Genomic DNA, 25,320 nt, shown 5'->3' with positions numbered 1-25,320 from the left:
TGTAATTAACACAGCTAAGGAACAACCAACATAAAAAGTATGCTAAGCCACCTCTAGCAACCAATAGCTGACAGTGATTTAATTAACAACTAGCCACTTAAACCAGCCTAGGAGGTGACCAGACTGCCTGGCAACAAGCAGAACACCAAAGTACATTAAACATTATCATAAGTATAAACACAGAGAAACAATAGGTGACTTACTGTGAGTTTTTCAGCCCCTTTTTTAGGCTGCACCCCCCACCCTCCGGCTTATACTTGAGCCAGGGTCTGGTTTTGAGTGAGGATGCAGCCTCACAATGCTCATCTGCAGCCGTACCTTTGATTGCTAAAATAGCGGGTGTCTCCCGCTGTGTTATGCAGTCTGTTTGGCGCTGTCCATTGTAACAAAGCCACACCTCCTCCTCGTCCGTGATAGAGGAACACTGATACAATGCTGGGAAACTGTATTAGTGTTCCGCCTATCATGGATGAGGAGAAGGCGGGGCTTTATTACAATGGACGGCCGGCGAACAGACTGCATAACAGTGGGACACACCCACTGTTTTAGAAATCAAAAGGTACGGCTGCAGATGGGCACAGTGAGGCTGCAAATGGGCACAGTGAGGCTGCAAATGGGAATTGTTTACCCAGTAGCTGCTGCATTTCTCACCCTAGGCTTATACCTCGAGTCAATACGTTTTCCCAGTTTTTTGTGGTAAAATTAGGTGCCTCGGCTTATATTCAGGTCGGCTTATACTTGACGGTAATTAACAATGGGAGAAAGAGACTTAACACATAACACGTTAAACAGATATCAGAATGCCGCAGAATCAGGTGACTTTGAGCTGATGATATTAACATCTACTCTAAGTATCACAATCTAAAGCAGTCGTTGCTGGTTATGGGCATAGAGGACCTAAATATGGATGCAAGACCTACATTCCCAGAGTCCGTTTGCTTCGGGGAGAAAATCCTGAATCCAAAGCAAGACCACTCCAAGGGTCCCCCAGGCACACACCTCCTAATGAGAAGTGTTCTCTTAAAAGCCAGGGCCCATAGTCAGTAGTCAAGAGGTCACCCTGGGGTCCCCTCCAAAAGCCCCTGTCCTGGCTGGCTCTGTCACAATTTCTATCAAATATGAGTGGACAATCACTTTCTTAAGGAACTGGCAAGAGCAGTTTTCCCACACACTGTATGTTCCAGATATTGCTGGACTCGGAAAGAACACTAGGAGGTTTTATTACCAATACCAGCAGAATAAAATTAAACAGTGGATCATGATAGGAATTTTTCAGATTGGATGAAGCTTTGCTGGGATGTTTTAATAAAAGGTACAACTGTCTGTAACATGTGAAAAATCTTCGGTGTGATTAGTGAGAAAACAATCATAGGGGAGGTTGGCCAATAAGGAGAGGCCCTTGTAACATGTGACCATCTTCTGACCCGACTTAGCAGTGAGCAGTATTAATAAATAATGAGATGGCAGAGAGCGATGTAGGTAAAGGAAAGATCCTGAGGCTGTTTATGCTGGCTTTGCACTGAGTAAATCACTGAGGAAAGGAAAATAGAACTGTTTAAACTCACTAAGTCTTCAATAGAGAGACTTTTAGCTCCAACCAGCATGCAGAGCAATGCGAGTTCACTCATGGCATTTTACATGTTCATAAATCACTCAATATACAAGGAATTTCTAGACAGCCAAAATGGAAAAAAAAAAAAGAGAGAGAACCTCAAGTCCCCAATCACGGAGCCATGAGTAGGGAGATGTTTGGTGTGTCATCATATAATACACAAAAAAGTAAATAAAATATTCCAAAATCTTTATTGGAGTATAAAATATACAATTCTGATAAAAAATTGATCCATCGAGATATATATATATATATATATATATATATATATATATATATATAGCTATATCATTTATGATCATGGCTCTTGATTGGCCAGCAAACACGCCTGACCTAAACCCTCAGAGGATCTGTGAGGTATTGTAAATAGGAAGATAAGAGACACCAGACCCAACAAGGCTGACAAGCTGAAGGCCTCTATCAAAACAACCTGGGCTTCCATAGGACCTCAGCAGTGTCCTAGGCTGATCACCTCTAAGCCACGCCGCATTGATTCATTAATTCATGCAAAAGGAGCCCCAACCAAGTACTGAGTGCATACTATACTGTACATTGACATACTTTTCACTAAGCCAACATTTCTGTATTAAAAAAAATATTTTTTTTATTCGTCTTATGCAATCTTCAAATTTTCTGAGATACTGTATTTAGGGTTTTCACTAGCTGTAAGCCATAATTAACAAAATTAACCTCCTCCCATCCACACTATAGCTGAATGATGGCTACAGCGCGGGCCTTAATTGCCGGAGGTCATCATATGATGTCCTCCCGTGCATGAGCTGCCAGTGGGGCGCACACGACATGCTCTGTGATCACAGAGTCTATGAGACTCGGCTGATCACAGATCAGAGTAATGGGCCGATCCCGGCCCCTTAGCACATGATCAGCTGTCAAATGACAGCTAATCACATGATGTAAAAAGAAGATCGGTAATCCACCCCCCACCCCATGCCATCAATGCGAGAGGGAAAAAAAGCCGATCATCGGCTTCTGCCAGAGGGACATCAGTCCCTCACACAGAGCTGCAGCTGCCTAATCTATGCCCACCAGTGCCACCTCTCAGCACCCATCAGTGCCACCTACCAGTGCCGCCAATCAATGCCCATAAGTGCATCATCAGTGCCACGATCAGTGCTGCCTATCAGTGCCACTCATTAGTGATCAGTGCCACCGATCAGTGCCGCCTATCAGTGCTGCCCATTAGTGATCAGTGCCGCCTATCAGTGCCCTTCCGTGCCATCCATTAGTGCAGCCTATCAGTGCCCATCAATGAAGGAGAAAAATTACCTGTTTTTATAACAAACTATGAAACGTTGTGTTTGTTTTTTTCGGTCTTTTTTTGTTTGTTTTTTAGCAAAAAATAAAAAACCCAACGGTGATTAAATACCACCAAAAGAAAACTATTTGTGTGAAAAAAAAAATTAATCAATTTGGGTACAGCGCTACATGATCTTCCAACTGTCATTCAAAGTGGGAGATCATTGAAAGCTGAAAAATTGGTCTGGGCAGGAAGTGCTCGGTAAGCAAGTGGTTAAAAGAAAGAACTGCTCGAAATATATTACTCTATTTAAAACATATGCTTCTCTCTTTGAATTGAATTACTGAAATAAATTATCTTTTTGATGTTCTAATTTATGAGATGCACCTGTGTGTGTATTATATATACACATACACACACAAACTTTAATGACATCCCAGTCTTAGTCTGTAGGGTTCAATATTGAGTTGGCCTACCCTTTGCAGCTATAACAGCTCAAACTTTCTGGGAAGGCTGTCCACAAGGTTTAGGAGTGTGCCTATGGGAATGTTTGACCATTCTTCCAGAAGCACATTTGTGAGGTCAGGCACGTTGGACGAGAAGGACTGGCTTGCAATCTGCACTCTAATTCGACCCAAAGATGTTCTATCGGGTTGAGGTCAGGCCAGTCAAGTTCCTTCACACCAAGGACACACTCCTAAACCTTGTGGACAGCCTTCCCAGAAGAGTTGAAGCTGTTATAGCTGCAAAGGGTGGGCCAACTCAATATTGAACCCTACGGACTAAGAATGGGATGCCATTAAAGTTTATGTGCCTCCCAACACTTTTGGTACACACACACACATAGTTTGCAAATTACATAATGTAGAGCCTAGTGTACCAACGTAGTCAACAAATCCAGTGCTTCTTTGGGATCCACAAGCTCTCTATATCAAAACTATGGACACTGTGTCTAAAATCACCCAGTGTACATCAATCAACCCAGTAATATATAGCAGTAAAGTGTAGATGTCTTAGATTAGAAAATATTTACAGGAATTTTGAGGTTTAAAGAAAAAAAATTATATTTATTATTTACCTGGCATTTATATTTTTGTTTGCTGAGCCATATTTTAGAAGTAGAACTCCAGATATGGATATTTAATACATAGTCACATTGTTTCAGCTTAGCTCAATGCAACTATGCATATACTATACCTGTGGAATTCCTCTAGGACAGGGGTTCTTAACATTCACTATATAGCCCCGCCCCCACCTCTTGTCACAATTATTGGTTTCCCATTGGCAGAAATAGAAAATGCACCCCGTCACTGCTAATAGCGCTGACCGCTAAGCTTCTCTTGAATCGGTGTTGGCCCTTTTAAAATTTGTATCATTGTTGTCTGCACAACCGCCATCTTGTGCCACTCCAAAGGGAGGAGAATAAGGGAGGAGAATAAGGGAGGAGAGGGATATGGAAGAAGAAGAAAAAAAATGAGAAGGAACGAAGGAAGGAGGAGAAGAATATGAATAAGGAGGAGGAGAATAATAGATGGAGGAAGAGGAGAAGGAGAAGAATATAGAGAAGGAGAAGAAGAGTACGAAGGATGAGGAGAAGAAGAGGGAGGAGGAGAATAAGCAAGGAGGAGGAAAAGGATAAAAAAGGAAGGAGGAGGAGAAGGAAGAATAAGAATAAGTAGGAGGAGGAGAGAAGCAATAGCGAATAGACCAACCCCCCCCCCCCCCCCCCCCCCCCACAGTGGTAAGGATGTCATTAAACTAACCAGCGCAAACAGGAGTAACCTTGGTATAGAATATCAAAATAAATGGGTATATGATATCAACATCAATGTATGAAATTCCTTAATGTTCAATAAGGGGAGAAGAGGAATGAGGAGGAAAAGGAGGGAGGAGATTGAGAAAAAAGGCAAAGAATAGGGAGAAGGAGGTGTCATGGTTTTGCAATAGAGTTTGTCTGCTTACCCGTTTCCATGTGTTCATCTCTAGAGACCAGCCGACCCTCACCTGCCTGCTTTTGTAATCCATCCTCTGGCATGGCTCCACCCTAGCTCCTATCAGAGAACTCTATATTAACCTGTGCACTGCAGGCCAACCCTGCTGATCAACCTTTGTGTGTTTGGCTTCCTGTTACCTGCCGTGTGCTCTTCTGTTGTTCCGTTACCAACTTTGGCGTGTCCTTGACTATCCCTGTTTGCCTGTGATCCTGATCTATTGGCGTGTCCCTGACTATTCCTGTCTGCTTGTGGCCCCGTCCTTGGCTTTATCCCTCACCATCCCTATCCTCCTGTTGCCTACTGTGGGTGCGAGCTGGGGGACCCTGGGGGTCGCAACCTGGAATCATTTGCCAGTTACTGATCCTGGGTGTCCCTCTCTCACCCGTTGTTCAGAGGCGACTGTCTCTTTAAACTCAACTGTACCAACGTAGTAGTTCTGTGCGATGGACTCAAAGCCACAAAGAAGCCACCGTAATGTAGTATTCTAAAACCACCATTAGATGTTATCAAAATTGCACTTGTATAATAAAATAACTTCATAGGCATTGTGTATCAATCCAACGATTTCTCAAGTAACAGCACTGCAAGTCCTGCCGAGCTTCCAGACCTCGGCTCTGGCATCACCTGGCTCCTCCCTTCCACAAAACCATACCCTTCTTTTTCACACACCCTCAACGGTTAGTCTCAGATTTTTGGAACAAGAGGCAGACATTCAAGATATACAAAAAATAGACTTAAAATAAGAGGCATCATAAACTTAATACAACAGATTCAACATAAAATAAGAGAAACCAAGACATAAATTCATAGTACGGAGGGATGCCTTGAATCAACAGGAAAAATGAGGTCCATGTGGTGTGCCACCCAATGAACACCTGGGGGCGTGACCAATAAAGTAGTGGTCTATAATTTCAAAGGTCAGTAATAAGTAATGCAGAGTTTAGGGGTCAGAGGTAAGTAATGCATTATTCAGAGCTCAGTAGTAAGAAATGCAGAGTGCAAAAGTCACTAGTAGCAGAGTTCAGGGATCAGCAGTAGGCACCACACTACAGACGTCAGTACTACGTAGCGTAGAGTGCAGGGGTCAGTTGTAACACATAGGAGGCTATTTACAAAAGGCAAATTCACTTTGCACTACAAGTGCACTTGGAAGTAAAGTCACTATAGATCTGAGGGGGGCATGCAAGGAAAATAAAAAACAGCATTTTAGCTTGCACATGATTGGATGATAAAATCAGCAGAGCTTCCCCTTTAGATTTACAGCGACTGCACTTCCAAGTGCACTTTCAGTGCAAAGTGGATGTGCCTTTCGTAAATAACCCCCATAGTGTAGAGGTCAGTAAGAAGTAATGCAGAGTGCAAAAGTCACTAGCAAAGTTCAGGGGTCAGTAGTAGGCAACACAGTTTGGAAGTCAGTACTAGAGAGAATGCAGGGGTCAGTTGTAACACATAGTGTAGAGGTCAGTAGTAACTAATGCTTAGTGTTCAGAGGTCAGTAGTAAGTTGTGCTTCAGGTTACTGTATACCTGTTCAAGTGTCAAAGTTTTTAGTGCTAAGAAGGGAAAAAAAAGTACCTTATACGAGTTCCATCTTTTCCTTCTCCACCTCATTAGTCAGCATTTACCAAAGAACACTCTCCATTGTTAGCAGTCTGCGATCACAGATTATATAAAATGCACATGCAGCAAAGGGCTGGAGGGCCGGAGAGCCAGTTGTAAGTTGGTTCACCTTTTCCGATTTTTTGTAAACGGTGAACGAACCCTTTATAGCAGGGATATGTAATTAGCGGACCTCCAGCTGTTGCAAAACTACAAGTCCTATCATGCCTCTGACTCTGGGTGTCATGCTTGTGCCTGTCAAAATCTTGCTATGCCTCATGGGACTTGTAGTTCTGCAACAGCTGGTCCACTAATTGCGTATCCCTGCTTTATAGTGACTTCGGTCAGGGAGTAAATAAAATAACAAAGGCACTTTCCTGTTAAAGAGGAAGTAAACTCTCCCACTCTGATGCTTCTTTTCATTTAGTCCATTATAATAAGTCATTATCAGACTATAGGCACTGTAATCTAGCCCAAATCGCATATTACTTACTGTTTAAAGAAACTTTAAAAAACTTGTTTCCAGGGGTTAGGCAGCGCCATCTTAAGTATTGTTTTCTGAGTCCACAGTGGAGTGTATTTCCGCCCTTACATTGAGCACTTCCTGTACTGTTAACCAAGCCTCCTTCTCAGTCCAAAGTTTCTATGGCAACCCTGCTTCCCTGTTCATGGCTTACTTGTTTATTTAATAGTATTTACTTGTGCCAATTTCTAATGTTTCCCTTTGTCAGAATTATCAGCTTCAGCTGATAAGACTGCAGTAATGGCCAATATTTAGACTGTATGTGAGGTCACATGGTCACATGGTGTGTAGGAGGAAGGTCTGAGTGATTAGCAGAGTTCAGTGTTGTGCTGTAGGAAGTCCTGATAACAGATAGATAAGACAGAGCGTGTGCCTTAAAATCAGGGGAGATCTGGGCATGCTCAGTGACTTTGTTCTACAGAACAACAAGGATTACAACAATACTAAGCAAGTAAGGAGATATCTACAAGCAGTGTTCATTAGGGTTTTTTATGCTGATTTACATGGGACAAAGTTGTGGTGGAGGGTTTACAAGCACTTTAAGAAAGCAGTACTATATATAGCTGTCTGTAGGCCCATTGCCTAAAAGAGTAACTCCACTGTTGTTGGAAAAAAAAATACATTCCCCTCTGGTTGATCTATGTACATTACAAGGATTTTAACAACCTTTGTTGCAGAATCTTATGATTTTGTTATTCCTTCCAGAACAACCACCATCTCTGCAGCACTCCACCAATCAGGCCTGTATGGTAAAGTGGCCAGATGGAAGCCACTCAGTAAAAGGCACATGACAGCCCACCTGGAGTTTGCCAAAAGTCACCTTGAGAAACAAAATTCTCTGGTCTGATGAAACAGTGAACTCTTTGGCCTGAATGGCAAATGTCATGTCTGGAGAAAACCAGGCAATGCTCATCATCTGGCCAATACTATCCCTACAGTGCAGCATAGTGGTGGTGGCAGCATTATGCTGTGGGGATGTTTTTCAGTGACAGGAACTGGGAGCCTGGTCAGGATTGAGGGAAAGTTGAATGCAGCAATGTAGAGAGACATCCTTGATGAAAACCTTCTCCAGAGTGCTTTAAACCTCAGACTGGGGCGAAGGTTCATCTTCCAACAGGACAATGGAACTAAGCACACAGACAACATAACAAAGGAGTGGCTATGGGACAACTCTGTGAATGTTCTTGAGTGGTCCAGCCAGAGCCCAGACTTGAACCCGATTGAACATCTCTGGAGAGATCTCAAAATGGCTGTGCACAGACGCACCTCATGAAACCTGATGGAGCTTGCATGCAAAGAAGAATGGGAGAAACTGCCCAAAAATTGGTGTGCCAAGCTTGTAGTATCATACTCAAAGACTTGAGGCTGTAAATGGTGCCAAAATGTGCTTCAACAAAATATTGAGCAGGCTGTGAATACTTATGTACATGGGATTTTTTAATAAATTTGCAAAGATTTTAACCGATTCAGCCCCGGAAGATTTGGCTGCTGAATGACCAGGCCGTTTTGTGCGATTCGGCACTGCGGTGCTTTAACTGACCATTGCACAGTTGTGCGGCGCTGTACCCAAACAAAATTGACGTTCTTTTTTCCCACAGAGCTTTCTTTTGGTAGTATTTGATCATCTCTGCGGTTTTTATTTTTGCGCTATATACAAAAAAAAGCAACAATTTTGGAAAAAAAAAAAAAAAAAATATATATTTTGTACATTTTGCTATAATATACCCATTTTTTTTTAAAGCTATTTTTTTTCTCAGTTTAGGCAGATATTGCGATTTTATTACCAAAAATATGTAGAACACCACATAAGTGTATATTGATGGTTTGTGCAAACCTTATAGCGTGTACAAAATAGGGGATAGATTTATAGAATTTTTATTATTGTTTTTTTACTAATAATGGTGGCAATCTGCGTTTCAGTAATCAGGATTACGACATTATGGCGGACACATCAGACACTTTTGACATGTTTTTGAGGCCATTGGCATTCATACAGCGACCAGTGCTATACACTGATTACTGTAAAAATGTCACTGGCAGGGAAGGGGTTAGTTAAACACTAGGGGGAGATCAAGGGATTAACTGTGTACCCTCTCTGTGTTTTAACTGAAGGTGGAGGGGGCTGTCTAGGGGAAATGACAGATCGCTGTTCATACTGTATATGAACACACAATAAGTCTCTTCTCCCCTCAGGGAACCAAGGAACTGTGCGTTTACACACTCAAATCCCGGTTCTCGGTATGTCACGAGCGATCGTGGGAGCCCAGCAGTCATCATGCCCGCCGGGCACTGGCATCGGTTCGGGGGGGTTTGAGCAGCCTAGTGGCCAGTGGGAGAAGCGCCATAACATAACGTCGTTTCACCCAGTCGTGCCATTCTGCCGCAGAAAAACTGCGCGGGCTGGTCGGCAAGTGGTTAAACAAACTTCGTTCACGTTGTCATTATGGGGTATGGTTTGTAGAATTTGAGGAAAATTATTTAATCCATTTAGGAATAAGGCTGCAACATAACAAATTCTGGAAAAAGTGAAGCGTTGTGAATAGTTTTTGGATGCACTGAATAAACTCAAATAACAAGAATTGTACATAATAAACACAAATAATCTAATTTATATACAACCAAAAGAATATGTAAACATATACATAGCACACAAATGGCCAAAACGGCTTCAATTAGAGCTGGCCAGGAAGGTAGTTCAAAAAAGTAAATATGCCATGGAGCAACCAAGAAAAACATACCAAGGCCTCTTTTACACCGGGTGAATTCCATTCAAATCAGCAGAGACCTCCTACTAGAAGCATCAATATTGGAGGATTCACCAAAAGCTCTTAATCACTTCAATACCGGACACCTTCACCCCCTTCCTGCCCAGGCCAGTTTTTTGACAATTGTGCGGTCGTGCAACACTGTACCCATAATAAATTTCTATCATTTTTTTCCACTCAAATAGAGCTTTCTTTTGGTGGTATTTATTCACTTTTCACTTAAAGTGGAGTTGCCAACAAAAAAAATAAAAGAAAAAAAATTGCTGAAAATTCATTAAAAAAAAAATACTCACCCCTAAATGCCTGTTGCTAGGGGGTCCCTCGTAGTCTGCCTTCTAAATTGCCCGGGCTGGTGACATCACTTCCCCCTCGCGCTGCACAGTCATCTGGGACTGTGCGGCGTATCGCAGTGCCCGGCGCTGCTCGCGCATTGTGCAGTGGGTGCCCGGCTGTGGCTTCAGTAAGAAAGCCGGCGCTGTGAGTTGAGCGGGGAACGAGGGGGTGGGGGCTTCGTTCCCCAGCATCGCTGGACCCTGGGACAGGTAAGTATCTGATTATTAAAGTCAGCAGCTGCAGTATTTGTAGCTGCTGACTTAATTTTTTTTTTTTTTTTTTAGGGGGCACCCTTTAACCATCAATGGGTTGTTGTTTTTTGGGGGGTTTTTTGCCAAATTTTGAAACAAAAAGTTTTTCTTAATATTTAGTTTTTTCTTAATATTTAGTTTTTCCTAAATATATTATTATTTCTTCATATATTTATTTAGGCCAAAGTGTATTCTGACATTTATTTTTTTTGGTAAAAAAAAAAAAAAACCTAAATCAGTTTTTATCATTTAGTCTGTAGAAAAGTTATAGTATCCACAAATGTAATATACATACAGTGCCTTGAAAAAGTATTCATACTCCTTGAAATTTTCCACATTTTGTCATGTTACAACCAAAAGTGTAATTGCATTTTATTGAGATTTTATGTGATAGACCAACACAAAGTGGCTCATAATTGTGCAGTGGAAGGATAATGAAAATTTCAAACTTTAAACAAAATATGTGAAAAGTGTGGTGTGCATTTGTATTCAGCCCCCTTGAGGCAATACTTGTCTCTACCAGCTTTGCACAACTAGCGATTGACATTTTTGCCCATTTTTCTTTGCAACATAGCTCAAAATAGCTCAAGCTCTGTCTGATTGGACGGAGAGTGTCTGAACAGCAATTTTCAAGTCTTGTCACAGATTCTAAATTGGATTTAGGCCCCTTTCACACTTGTTCTGCGACTTGGGACTGCAAAGTCGCATGACAAGTCTTACCCCATGATTTCCAATGAGTTCCATTCATATCTGTGCATCTTCAAGTTGCAGCGACTTCAAAGTAGTCCCTGCACTACTTTGGTCCGACTTTGATGCAACTTTGAGGTCCACAGGCCTAAAGATTACACAGGCATTGCTTCAAGTCACATCAAAGTTGCTGTAAAAATCGTGGCATAATCGCGTGACTTTCAAGTCACACAAGTGTCAAAGGAGCCTTGGGTCTGGATTTTGACTGGGCCGTTCTAACACATGAATATGCTTTGATCTAAACCATTCCATTGTAGCTTTGGCTGTATGTTTAGGGTCGTTGTCCTGCTGGAAGGTGAACCTCTGCCCCAGTCTCAAGTCTTTTGCAAACTCTAAGGCCGCGTACACACGGGCGGACTGTATGGCCTACTTAGTCCGTCATACAATCCGACGGACAGTCCGTCATACTTTCGAATGAACGGACTTGACCACACACGGATAGCCAAACAGTCCGACGAAAGCTTGCGCGATGACGTGTACAGCACGTACGACGGGACTAGAAATAGGAAGTCCAATACACAGCAATGCACCCTTCCGCCGTGTAAATCCTTTCTGAGCATGCGCCATTCTTAGTCCGTCGAACTAGCCTACTGACGAGCGGATTGTCCGCTGAAACCAAAGTATGACAGACAGAATTACGGAAATTCCGAAATACTTAGTACGCCAGACTGCACGCTTCCAGTGAGACGGGAGGCCCGGGAAGTCCCCTCCCACTCCTCCGGTATAACAGCGGAGTGGTTTTTAGCCACATCGGTTGTTATACCTGGAAAGCCGATTGACTGCTCTAAACAACGGTACAGGGATGATATCTGCAGCTGTAGGCATCATCCCAGTATAACCCCCAAAAGCCGAGTACGCACATCTGCGTACGCTCGGCGGGAAAGGGTTAAAAAAAACGTAGAAACCATTTATTATTTTCCTTCTCCTTCACAATTATGTGCCACTGTGTTTGTCTATCACATAAAAGCCCAATAAAATACATTTACCTTTTTGGTTGTAAGATGACAAAATGTGGAAAATTTCAACAGGTATGTTAACTTTTTCAAGGCCCTGTATCTGAAAATTGATCAATCCTGATGTAGTGATGGCCTATTTCATTTCTTGTACAAAATACCCTCCAATTGACCGCTTTTTGGAAAGTAGACAGTCCAGGGTATTTAGTAAGAGGCATGCCAAGTTTTTTGAAGGTGTAATTTTTTATCACAATGTTTTGGAAAATAAAAAACATTTACATACTGTCACCAGTGCAGTACAGTGTCATCATATAACTGTTGTGGTGGTGATCAGGGACACTGCCTTGTGACAATATGTAAAAAAAAAAAAAAAAAAATTATAATTTTTTTTTTTTAAATACTGTGATGAGAACAGTACAGTATTAACATTATTATTATCATACATGATTTATATAGTGCCAACAGTTTACGCAGCACTTTACAATGTAGAGGGGGGACGGTACAATTACAGTTCAATAAAGAAGGGACAGGAGGGCCCTGCGCAGCTTACATTCTAAAGGGAGGGGGTGGTGGTAAAAAATGTAATAGATGCGGGGAACGATTTGATGGGGGTGGCTCGGAGACAGTTGATAGGTGGGTGTGGGATAGCACTGTATAATAGCACTGTACTACTCTGGGGAAGTGAGCAGGATTTTTTTGGGCTGTGATTGGCCCTTTCTGTACCATGCGATCACTGTGACCAATCACAGAGATAAACACAATGGATGGCATGAATGAAAGCCATACATTGCGTACAATTGTCAGGTGATCTGCTGTGATTGGTCAGAGTTATCACATGGTCCTGGCAGTGGTTGGTACACTGATCAGTCATGTCACCATTAGTAACAGAATTCCCTGCATCCTGGCCCATGGGGCGCGTGTGAGGTGTGTTTTGGGAGGACGTGGTGCATTTATGAAAATCTAGGACTGTCCATTTCTTTTATGTCACTCTCCGATACACCCAGCCTTAAAAACCCATTGCTTTAAAATGGTCTTCCAAATTCAGGCCCCTGAGCACAGAAAAGGCTCAAGGGCTTATTTAGAGTGATACTAACATCTGCCGGACACTAAAGTGCTAACATCCCACCAGGGCATTTCACCACCATTCATTAAAATTCAGGCGATGGCATAAAGTAAATGCTATGAGAGCAGAGGCTGGTCACAGGCTATCCTCTCATTTGTAAAGCACACCATGGTATGTTATAAGTATGCACTCACAGAGGACATCTAGGAATGTAATCAGGGCACTGATCACCAGAATTAACTCACAATTAAGTGCCCACCACTGCCAGCAGTGCCCACCTTTGCCCACAAGCGTCAGCAATCAGTGGCTATTAGTGAGACCAGTAAGTGGTGGCTATCAATGCTGCCCATCAATGCCACCTATCTGTGTCCACCAGTGCCACATATCAGTGACACCTATCAGTGGCCATAAGTGCGGCATATTAGTGCCTCCTCATCAGTGCAGCCTATCATCAGTGCTTCAGCGCCCATCAGTGAAGGAGAAAAATTACTTATTTACAAAATTTACTGACAGAAACTAAGAAAAACTTTTTATTTTATTTTTCCATTTCCAGTCTTTTTTTTTTATAAGGAAAAAATAAAAAACCCAGAGGGGATTAAATACCACCAAAAGAAAGCTCTATTTGTGTGAAGGGAATGAAAAAAAAAAATGTAACATGGTTACAGTGTAGCATGACCGTGCAATTGTCATTCAAAGCGCGACAGCGCTGAAAAATGGCCTGGGCAGGAAGGGGGTCTAAGTGCCCAGTATTGAGGTGGTTAAAGAAATACCCAGATTTGAAAATCTTTTTTTAACTTATGAAATGCAGGTTGGCATATGCTCCAATCACATACACAATAAATGGGGGAAATTTAGGAAATGCTTACCAGTAGACAACATTGAGGGGTGCAAAAAATCTCCTCTGAATCAGGTCAGCAAAGTAGCGCTCGGTTTCTCGGCATGCTGTTCCGTTCCCGATGGCAATCGTATAACAACTAAGAGGAGAAGAAGGGAAGCAACATGATTGTTATAGGACAAGGGATTATATATAAAGACAGATGTATAACAGTATAATGTACAAACATGGTTATTTAGCTTCATAATTATTCTATTTGTTAAAAAATAATAATAATAATAATTTGCACTGCTTATTGTACACTGCACTTACAACAAGCACTTAGGCCTACATTTGTGTGGGCCTAAAAAGTTTGGTAGATTAGCCTCCTATTCTGGGGACCCCCAGCACAGTCCTGGACTTGGTTTTCCAAAGGACACTGACTGCAACTCCCAGTGCACACTGACGCGTTTCATCAGTTGACTAAATAAAAAACCTTTAATGAAGTCAAATGATGAAATGCATTAGTATACTGATTATATTTTTAGTTTAGGCATGTAAACTTTACCCATGTACCTGCATGTCATTTTGTGCAATTAGCCTATGATTGGACAAAGATAGCAAATCAGCGGGTCTGGCGGATCCGATATCCGCCGGCCACCAGCGACTGTTTGAGAGAAAAGGCAGAACGGCGGACTACCTATGTAAACAAGGCAGATTGCCATTCTGACTGGGGACAGGCTAGAGATCTTGTGTTTCTGCTAAGGAGGAACACCGATCCCTCTCTTCCCCCAGTCAGAGCATCCCCCACACCGTTAGCAAGCACTCCCAGTTAACACATTTAAGCCTTTGATCGACCCTGATGTTAACCCCTTCCCTGCCAATGTCATTAGGACAGTGACTGTGCATATTTTTTTTTTTTTTTTTTTTAGCACTGATCACTGTATTAGTGTCACTGGTCCCCAAATTTTTTTTACTAAAGCCCCATACACACTGAGATTTTCTGCTGATTTTTGTCTTCAGATTTACCAAAACCATGTAGTAGAAGGACCTGCCTGATTGCATACAAATTGAAACTCCTAAGGTATGACATCATATTATATGGTTTTGGTAAATCTGAAGGAAAGAATCAGCAGAAAAACTGATAGTGTGTATGGGGCTTTAGTGTTCGATTTGTCCGCCGAAACGTCACAATCCCGCAAAAAAAAAATAATAATAAAAAAATAAAATAAAAAAAAAGATTGCTGATCGCCACCATTACTAATGAAAACTATAAAAATATTTCATAAATCTATTCCCTAGTTTGTAGACACTATAACTTTTGCACAAACCAATAAATATACACTTATTGGGGGTTCTTTTTAACAAAAATATGTAGCAGAATATGTATTGGCCTAAACTAATGAAGAAATTCATTTTTTACATTTTTTTTATTGGATGCGTTTTATAGCAGAAAAAAAAAAGTGTGTTTTTTTTTTTGTCTTTTTTTAAATTGCCCCTCTTTTGTTGTTTATAGTGAAAAAAAAATAACTGCAGAGGTGATCAAATACCACCAAAAGAAAGCTCTATTTGGGGGGGAAAAAGAAAGGACATCAATTTTATTTGCATACAGCGTTGCACGACCGCACAGTTGTCAGTTAAAATAACGCAGTGCCGTATTGCAGAAAATTGCCTGGACATTAAGGGGGGGGTAAATGGTAAAAACTCCTATACATTGTCTTTTTTTAATCAATATCTGCACCACTATTGTGGAAGCAATGTTCCATCTGTACAGTTGAATTGCACACAAGTTATTAAGGGCGTTGAAAGAAAACAAGGGTGACACAGGGGACCGGAGCCATTGCTCATTGGGAGCTACATAGAGCATCAGTAGCCGCCATGGACGCAAGAGGAGAGAGAGAGTCCAGGACTGTGCTGAGGATCCCCAGATTGGCAGTGTTAATTTTATTCTTAGGACTAAAACGGCATTTTAGTTTTAGTCCCATTTTAGTCTTCTGCAATTGTTTTAGTTGTATTTAGTCGACTAAATCTCCAGTACATTTTAGTCAACTAAAATCTCCAGTACATTTCAGTAATTGCAATTTAATTTTAGTCAGTCTTTTGACTAAAATGGCAGTTAGTTTTAGGCGTATTTTAGTCATTTCAATTGTTTTAGTCGACTAAAATAGTACTCATTTACTTGACTAAAATTGGAAGCCAATCTACAAATGCGTTTAGAGATGTTGGTCTAAGCCCTTGTGGTGAATCTAAAGACTAAAACTTTGTAAAGTTATAAGAATACATTACAGGCTCTGTTCACTTAACGACCAGGTTCCGTTCCAATGACCAGGTTGTTATATGAATTGGTTGTTATATGGGGAGTCACAAGTAATCAATATTATAAGCATTCTTAAAGCGGACCTCAACCCTAAAGTGGAAGGTCTGCTCATCGGATTCCTCCCCGCCTCCTGTGCCACAATTGGCACCTTTCAGAGGGGAGGGGGGGTGCAGATACCTGTATAATCCAGGTATCCAATCCATCTTTATGTAGAACAATAATAGGATTTTTATAACAGCTTACCTTTAAAATCCTTTTCTTGGAGTACACAGCCTAAGTTAATAACTTAATGGGTATATAGGCACCTTCAGGTGATGGGCGCTGGTATACCCAATCCAAGAAGCACACTCCCTATATAACCCCGCCTCCTATCAGGAGTACCTCAGTTTTTGTAGAAAAGCAAAATACTTAAACCCCATAAAAGGGGGGGGGGGGGGGCTCTGCATCCCATGATGTAGTCCAAGAAAAGGATTTTACAGGTAAGCGGTTATAAAAATCCTATTTTCTTTATCTTACATCATGGGTCACAGAGTCCAAGTTAACAACTTAATGGGACGTCCCATAGCAATGCTATTGAGGGGAGGGAGACACACCACAGGGTACCCCCAGACTTGAGGAACTATACTGCTGCCGGCAGCACACTGCACCCAAAGGCAATTTCCTCATACCTCCTTACAGCCACCTGATAAAACCTGGTGAATGTATGCACTAAAGACCAAGTTGCAGTCTTACAGATCTGAGCCATGGAGGCCTGGTGACCCACTGCCCAAGAAGCACTAACCACTCTGGTAGAGTGTGCTTTGACTTGAAAAGGGAGAATCTTACCCCTTAAATTATAAGTCTGAACTTAGCGACAGTGGATTTCGACACAGTCTGTCCTTTCTTAGAACCCTCTGGCAGAATAAATAAGACATCAATCCTGTCTTTAAATAGATTTTCACTGCTCTCACCACATCAAGACAATGTAGCAACTTCTCTTCCCTGGAACATGGTTTTGGAAAAAACAATGGTAGGACAATATCTTGGTTAAGGTGAAAACCTGAGACCACTTTTGGCAAAAAGTCTGGACGAGGGCCTAACACCACTCTGTCCTCATGAATAATCAAGTATGGCTCTTTACATGAAAGAGCAGCCAATTCCGAAACTCTTCTTGCTGACGATATAGCAACCAAGAACACCAGCTTCCTTGTAAGGACTAAGGGAATATGCTGTATTGGTTCAAACGGCTGTTTTTGTATCACTGACAAAACTTAGTTCCAATGAGTTCAAAGGAGGTTTGACTGGTGGATTAAGCCGCATCACCCCTTGCATAAAACCTCCGGACTAAAGAATGTGCAGCAAGCAGTCTATGAAATAAGAACGATAAAGCTGAGACTTGGCCCTTAACAGTACTCAAGGCCAACTTCATCTCCTAAATGTATAAAGGGAAGAATTCTGCCTATGATATGCCATTGAGGGTGCCAACCCTTGGATTCACACCAGGAAACATAAGCCCTCCAGACTATAATATATAGTTCTGGAAGCTGGCTTTCTTGCATTAATCAAGGTAGAGATAACTGACCCGGAGAGCCCACATTTCTTCAGAATGTGGGTTTCAATACCCAAGCTGTTAAATTTAGCATATGTAAGGTAGGATGGAATATCGACCCCTGTGAGAGTAGGTCTAGCCACGATTTCTGCATACCATGACCTTCTAGGCCATGCTAGGGCTACCAGAATTACCGGATTTCTTTCCAGCTTGATCCTGTAAAGAATTTGAGGCAGCAACTGAATAGGAGGAAATGCATAGATCAGGGAGAACTGATCCCCTGGGGTCTGTTCTGCATACGAGTGGATCCCCGGTCCTGGACACAAAGTTGACTAACTTCATGTTGAATCTGGATGCTAGAAGATCTATGTCCGCAGTCACCTATCTTTGGCAAATAGCCAAAATATGTTGGGGTTTTGAGACCACTCCCATTGGAATAAGCGCTGGTGACTCAAGTAGTGCGCCTGCCAATTATCTACTTCCGGAATGAAGACTGCCAATAGGCACGGAAAATTCCTTTCTGCCCAAGTTAGACTATTGTTCGCCTCTCTCTGCGCTGAGAGACTCTTGGTGCCCCCTTGGTGATTGATATAGGCCACAGCTGTGGCATTGTCGGATTGGATCCTGACAGGACAATCCCATAACCTAGAAGTCCAGACCTTCAGAGCCAGACAAGCTGCCCTAATCTCTAGGATATTGATGGGCAAGGTTCTTTCGGGTCTTGACCACTGTCCCTGGACAGTAGTCTTTTCTAGTACTGCTCCCCAGCCTAAAAGGCTGGTATCTGTCGTTACCACTTCCCAGATAACTGGTCTGAAGGATTTTCCCTTCAGCAGATTCTGGGTTAGTAACCACCAACTGAGGCTTTGGGACACCCGCATTGGCAAGTCTAAAGCTTGAATTGTTTTGTAGACAGGACACCGTTTTGCAAGTCTTGAATGGAACTGGGCATAGGGAACCACTTCAAATGAAGCCACCATGTTTCCTAGCAATCTCATGCAAAGGCAAACGGAGGGATCACCTTTTGACCTGACCATTCGCACCAGCTCTCTTATGGAGTTGATCTTTGCCTAAAGCAAGAACACCTTTTTCTGGGCTGTGTCTATGATCAGACCCAAGTACTCCAGCCTTTTTATCTGTTTTAAGGAAGATTTCTCTAGGTTGAGAATCCAACCCAAACTTTCCAGGCAACTTGTTGTAATGCGCACGTTTTGCTCTAAACAAGCCACCGACTGGTCTATTACTAACAGATCATCTAAGTACGCCAAGACGGTTATGCCTTGTGCCCTTAATCTGGCTTGAGGTGAGACCAGGACTTTTGTCAACACCCGGGGTGCAGTAGCTAGCCCGAAGGGCAAGGCTAAAAACTGGAAATGCTGCTGTTCTACCTCAAACTGCAAAAACCTTTGGTGAGCAGGAAATCTAGGGATGGACATGCAGATATGGACGCCAGAAGTTCTTCTCCTAATTGGATAGAAACTACTGACCTGATTGTCTCCATGCAAAAGGAGCGGATCTTCAGGAACAGATTTAGATTCTTTAGACCTAGAATGGGTCTGACATCTCCATTCGGTTTTGGTACTGTGAAGAGGTTTGAATAAAACCCCAAACCTTGCTCTTCTGTGGGGGTCTGCATGATCACCCCCTGAGCCATTAATTGGTCTAGTGCCCAAAACAGAGATTGCCTTTTCTCTGGATCTTAGGGAACATTTGACCTCAGGAAACAAGACGGTGGAAAGTCCCAAAACGACAGTTTGCACCACAGAGTTACCGTGGAGATGACCTATCTGTCCTGAATTTCCTCTTGCCAGACTTCTGAAAACTGTGGAAGTCGCCCCCTCATCCTGGTGAGGGGGGGGGGGGGGGTGCCTCATCATGATGAGGCTTTAGGATTATGCTTTGCAGGTTTGCGGCCCCAGGACTTCTTTTGAGCCTGGGCCTGACCCTGAGGTTTTCCTCCAGAGTGACAGCGGAGGCCGTCGCCACTGCCTAGAGGCGGAAGCCCCTGGCGCAGGAGAAAGAGCCCATTTAAATGAAGGGCGTTTATACTTTCTTTTGACTGGCAAAAGAGTACTTTTCCCACTAGAAATTGTTTGGATGTACTTGTCCATATCATCCCCAAATAGCCGATCCCCATAAAAAGGGAACCCAGTCAGGAGCTTTTTACATGGTGCTTCTGTTGACCAATTTTTTAACCACAGCAACTTCTCAGATTGCGAGGCTTAAAAAGATTAATCTACCGTTGTTTCCTCCGCAGAGGAATCATCCGTTTGTCTTTCCTCCTGATCACCTGAGGGTAACACCTCATCCTGTGCCCACCATTCCCCTTGCAAAGGGTCTCAAGTGGAGGAGGGGGATCTAGCACACTTCCTATCCATTTGAATGGAGGATGCGATTAAAGCCGCTAATCTTCCTTCCAGGTTCTACAGGGTGGAGGAATATACATCTTCAGTCACATATACAGAAGATGAGATGTGAGAAGCAGTTGCACCATCAAATTGTTCCAATGGCTCACCCTGGCTTGCCATAATTGGTATTTCAGGCGAGGATGACAGCATGGAGACCCGACTAGCGTTCCTAGCGCCCGAGGGTGAACCACAGCTGTACACCTTACCCCTTCTGGTCCCTTCAGGGGGGAGAAAAGCATTCAACGGATCTCTTACCTTGAGAAGGAATCCCCCTGCACAAGCTGTTGCGCCCACACACAGACTGGCACTGAACTCAAGTGAAGACAACAGAAGGTATGTGCATACACTCCCTCTAGTGGAGATTTAAGGCATAACATTTTTTTCCCTTAAAAAAGAAAGCATAGGTGGACTTTTTAGTTCCTAAGATTCTTCCCTTACCTTATCCCCACCACAGGATTTGCTGAATTAACAGTCAATCCAACCTTGACCCATCACGGCAGGCTGCGTTTAGCAAACCTTCAAGGACTGGGTCCCTTTTTATCTGGGTTCCACTCCCTTGGACCTGTAAAAATCACCCCACCAGGAAAGCTTTTAGGTAATGTAGCATGACCAAAACCCTTGTCCCGTGGTCCAGCCCTCAAAGACAGGCGTTACAAACAAAACCTCATTGTATACGAGGACCAGGTACCATCCACTTTGGCCTCAGTGGCACTTTGGATGGATCTAGTCTATGAACTATTTAAATCCAGCATGGATCCCTCCTGGAGCTCCTCAGAGCACATCTTCACGCGTGACCAATACCTTAGACACTGGCAAAAAAAACAGAGGTACTCCCGATAAGAGGAGGGGTTATATAGGGAGTGAACTTCCTGGATTGGGTATACCAGTGTCCATCACCCGAAGGTGCCTATATACCCATTAAGTTAAGTTATTAACTTAGGCTCCTCTGTGTCCCATGATGTACGATAAAGAATATATTTTTTTTCAGATCCTCAGAGAGTTCTTTGCCGTGAGGTGCCATGTTGAACTTCCAGTGACCAGTATGAAAGAGTGAGAGTGATAACACCAAATTGAACACACCTGCTCCCCATTCACACCTGAGACCTTGTAACACTAACAAGTCACATGACACCAGGGAGGAAGGGTGACTAATTGGGCCCAATTTGAATATTTTCACTTAGGGGTGTACTCACTTTTGTTGCCAGCAGTTTAGACATTAATGGCTGTGTGTTGAGTTATTTTGAGGGGGCAGCAAATTTACACTATTATACAAGCTGTACACTCACTACTTTACATTTACAAAGTTTCATGTCTTCAGTGTTGTCACATGAAGAGATACCATGCAGGATAAAACAGGTTCACTTTAACGTTCGCCGCCCCCCCCCCAGAAGCTAATGATACGTTTTACCTCACTGCTCTGCAGCTGAGTTTGGCCATAGGGAGCAAAGACCAGAAGTCTGACTTTTGGTTTAGGCCGTCCATACACGGTTCAAATTTCAGACGGTTCAGCAGGAACTGGCTGAGATTTGAACCATTAATGAGCAGGATGAATGTACCAAGTTAATCAATTCGATCAACTTGGGTGCAACCAGCCTGCCAGATTGTCTTGTGATTCTCGCTAGCAGCTACTATAGTGCCTGTCGTTACTGTCTGTGTTAATGGGGGAATCCTGCAAATTACTCGTGGTTGCAGTAAAGAAATTTGCACGTGTATGGCCAGCCTTAGACAGGGCTGAAGTTTCTTTCCTTGTCTCATGTTGGTACTGGTGCTAAACAGTCGAGCAGTCAACACATCTGAGGAGCTGCACTAGATTACATTTTTGGTTTTGAGTTTAATACGGCTTTAAGATTTCCATAGATATTAAATGACAAATATCAGAAGTCTTTCAATCTTGCCAAAAAGAAGCCAGATCCGGTAAAAACGTAATGTCTATGGGGCACCCTCGGACACCTCTAGTTTGAGGGTCTCTGGTGGGAGAACAATTGAAGGTTTTAGAAAAACATGCGAGAACACCATTTTTATTTTATTTTTTGGTGAGAAGCCAATGTGTACGGCACACCTCTCCCCAAAAATTGAAGGTGACCATGTGTGCTAAGGGTCACACCCAAAGACAGCTGGCCTTGGATGGTCTGACTGTGCCTACACATCCAACCCTCTTCAACTGTCTAAGGCATCCCCCTGTGCTTTGTTAAATAATATAGACATTTTCACAAACAAGTAGCAACAGAAATAATTACCACCACACCATTTTAAACAACAAAAAGTAAATTGTGAAAAACGACCTAGTTCTTCACGACCTTGCTAGGGAAACACAATTACCGAGGATTCATCCAAGAAAGCTACATGTCAATACAATTAACATATAATTGATCAATTAACCTCTCTCCAATTATCCCTCCAGCGACGCACTTTGATAGGTATTGCCATGAAAAACGGTAATTACCTGAGATGTAATTATTACTGCACTTTTATGTATAGCCCTGCAAATTAACCTATTTCTAATTATCAGCCAGACAATGTACTCAGACATTTTACTGCTTCTTCTATTTGTCGGCGTTATAAATGTAATATACTGGCTGAATAGTGGATGTGCCTGTGAATTCTACTCTAAAAAGAAGGAAATATCTAGGCGGTAAAGTTATATCTAAGTGCAGATATTTATGCTTTTTTTTATTATTATTATGATTATTATAGTAAATCGGTCTTCAAGAAAAATGATATTTAACCTATAACAAATGCCATTATTCTAATATATTATAAAACCTTGTATAAACCACTGACTCTTCTAACCCAACACCATGTTCTTTACTAGGATCCCTTTACATTCAGGTGGTTGGTGACAGCCACTGCCCCCCCCGACAAACCACTTGCTGTTAATAACTCGCATAGCTATGCTTTTCAGAACAGTTTTCTTGACCATGAGAATGCAAACACAACAGATGGTGTGAGAAATATGGAAATACTTTGGGGGATGGATGAGGAAGGCCATTAACTGAACTGGCTTTCCAGAATCAGGGGCATCTCCAAAGCATTAGTCAGCGGATTCAGTGTACCTGAGGACAGCAAACCACCAAGTAATCGGGACCATATTCCTGTGTACCAAGAGGGGTTAACTGAACCATCTATGCTCATCTCAACACTGGCACAGTTAATGCAATAGAAACTGCACCTAGTTTAGCAACCCATCAGCTATACATTGCATACTCTTAAAAAGGGGACAGCTACCCCTGCACCACCTTACAGAAGGGCCCCAATGAAAACTGGCTAAAGTTTTTTTTTTTTATGTTCAACGCAGCAGGGCTGAACAAAAAAAAAAAAAAAAAACTGGCAGCTCAGGAGGACCCATCATACTAACTACCCCTTTGTCAGGAACACATACACCTACCCACTATTGGGACTATACGTGTAGTGTGCACGAGGACTTTTTTGGGTTAATTGATGCCAATATGCCTAACCCTGTTTACACCAGTTATAATTTGGTTTAGAGTCACTACGATTCAGTTAATTGTTAGTGTAGGGGTTAGAGCTTACATTATCTAGCACAGCATCTTTAAAGTGTTTCATTGTGTGTTTATTGATTTATGCATTGTTTAACTAGATGCTGACCGCCGGCTGTCAAATGACGGCCAGGCGGCGCACCTATTGTGGCGGGAGGCCGTCCCGCCACAATACCTGTCACGGTCCATCAGAGTACCCGAGTACCTGTCACGGTCCATCAGAGTACCCGAGTACCTGTCGCGGTCCATCAGAGTACCCGAGTACCTGTCACGGTCCATCAGAGTACCCGAGTACCTGTCACGGTCCATCAGAGTACCCGAGTACCCGTCACAGTCCATCTGAGTACCCGAGTACCTGTCACAGTTCATCTGAGTACCCGAGTACCTGTCACAGTTCATCTGAGTACCCGAGTACCTGCCACAGTTCATCTGAGTACCTGTCACTGCCCTTCAGAGTACCCAAATACCAGTCACCAAGCCATCAGAGTACCTGTCACCAGGCCATCAGAGGACCCGAGTAGCTGTCACCAGGCCATCAGAGGACCCGAGTAGCTGTCACCAGGCCATCAGAGGACCCGAGTACCTGTCACCAGGCCATCAGAGGACCCGAGTACCTGTCACCAGGCCATCAGAGGACCCGAGTACCTGTCACCAGGCCATCAGAGGACCCAAGTACCTGTCACCAGGCCATCAGAGGACCCGAGTACCTGTCACCAGGCCATCAGAGGACCCGAGTACCTGTCACCAGGCCATCAGAGGACCCGAGTGCCTGTCACCAGGCCAGAGGACCCGAGTACCTGTCACCAGGCCATCAGAGTACCCGAGTACCTGTCACCAGGCCATCAGAGGACCCGAGTACCTGTCACCAGGCCATCAGAGGACCCGAGTACCTGTCACCAGGCCATCAGAGGACCCGAGTACCTGTCACCAGGCCATCAGAGGACCCGAGTACCTGTCACCAGGCCATCAGAGGACCCGAGTACCTGTCACCAGGCCATCAGAGGACCCGAGTACCTGTCACCAGGCCATCAGAGGACCCGAGTACCTGTCACCAGGCCATCAGAGGACCCGAGTACCTGTCACCAGGCCATCAGAGTACCCGAGTACCTGTCACCAGGCCATCAGAGTACCCGAGTACCTGTCACCAGGCCATCAGAGTACCCGAGTACCTGTCACCAGGCCATCAGAGTACCCGAGTACCTGTCACCAGGCCATCAGAGTACCCGAGTACCTGTCACCAGGCCATCAGAGTACCTGAGTACCTGTCACCAGGCCATCAGAGTACCAGAGTACCTATCTCCAGCCCATCAGAGTACACCAGTACCTATTTGCAGCCCATGTCTCATAGAATATATATACATTGGGATGTTTGCTTTCCAAAATGGGGTAATTTTGTGGATAATTTCACTGTCCTGGTGGTCCAGGACCTTCAAAAGTGTGATAGGTAGGAATGAAATGAGATCATTTATGTCATTTATGCTCCTAGAACGCCTGAACGTACTACTTCAATGTTCGGCCTCTCTATGTGGCCAGGCTGTGTAAAAGTCCTACACATGTGGTATCGCCATACTCGGGAGGAGTAGCAGAATGTGTTTTAGGGTGTTATTTTTGCTATATACATGCTATGTGTTAGAAATATCTCATAGATTGACAATTTTG

General features: G+C 43.1%; 1 protein-coding gene across 1 annotated transcript in view; it reads right to left on the bottom strand.

Moving 5' to 3' along the window:
* The window catches only part of SRBD1 (S1 RNA binding domain 1), a 306,724-nt gene that overhangs the window by 192,352 nt on the left and 89,052 nt on the right, over positions 1-25,320 (bottom strand). The window contains 1 exon segment of the mRNA XM_077485079.1: positions 13,964-14,071. Within this exon segment, the coding sequence (XP_077341205.1) occupies positions 13,964-14,071 (108 nt within the window).

Source organism: Lithobates pipiens, unplaced genomic scaffold (genome assembly GCF_037356315.1).
Source record: "Lithobates pipiens isolate NorthernLeopardFrog02 unplaced genomic scaffold, aLitPip1_a1.2 Scaffold_18, whole genome shotgun sequence".
Lineage (NCBI taxonomy): Eukaryota > Metazoa > Chordata > Amphibia > Anura > Ranidae > Lithobates > Lithobates pipiens.
Note: the sequence above shows the minus strand (reverse complement) of the source record. Positions and strands in the feature narration are given on the sequence as shown.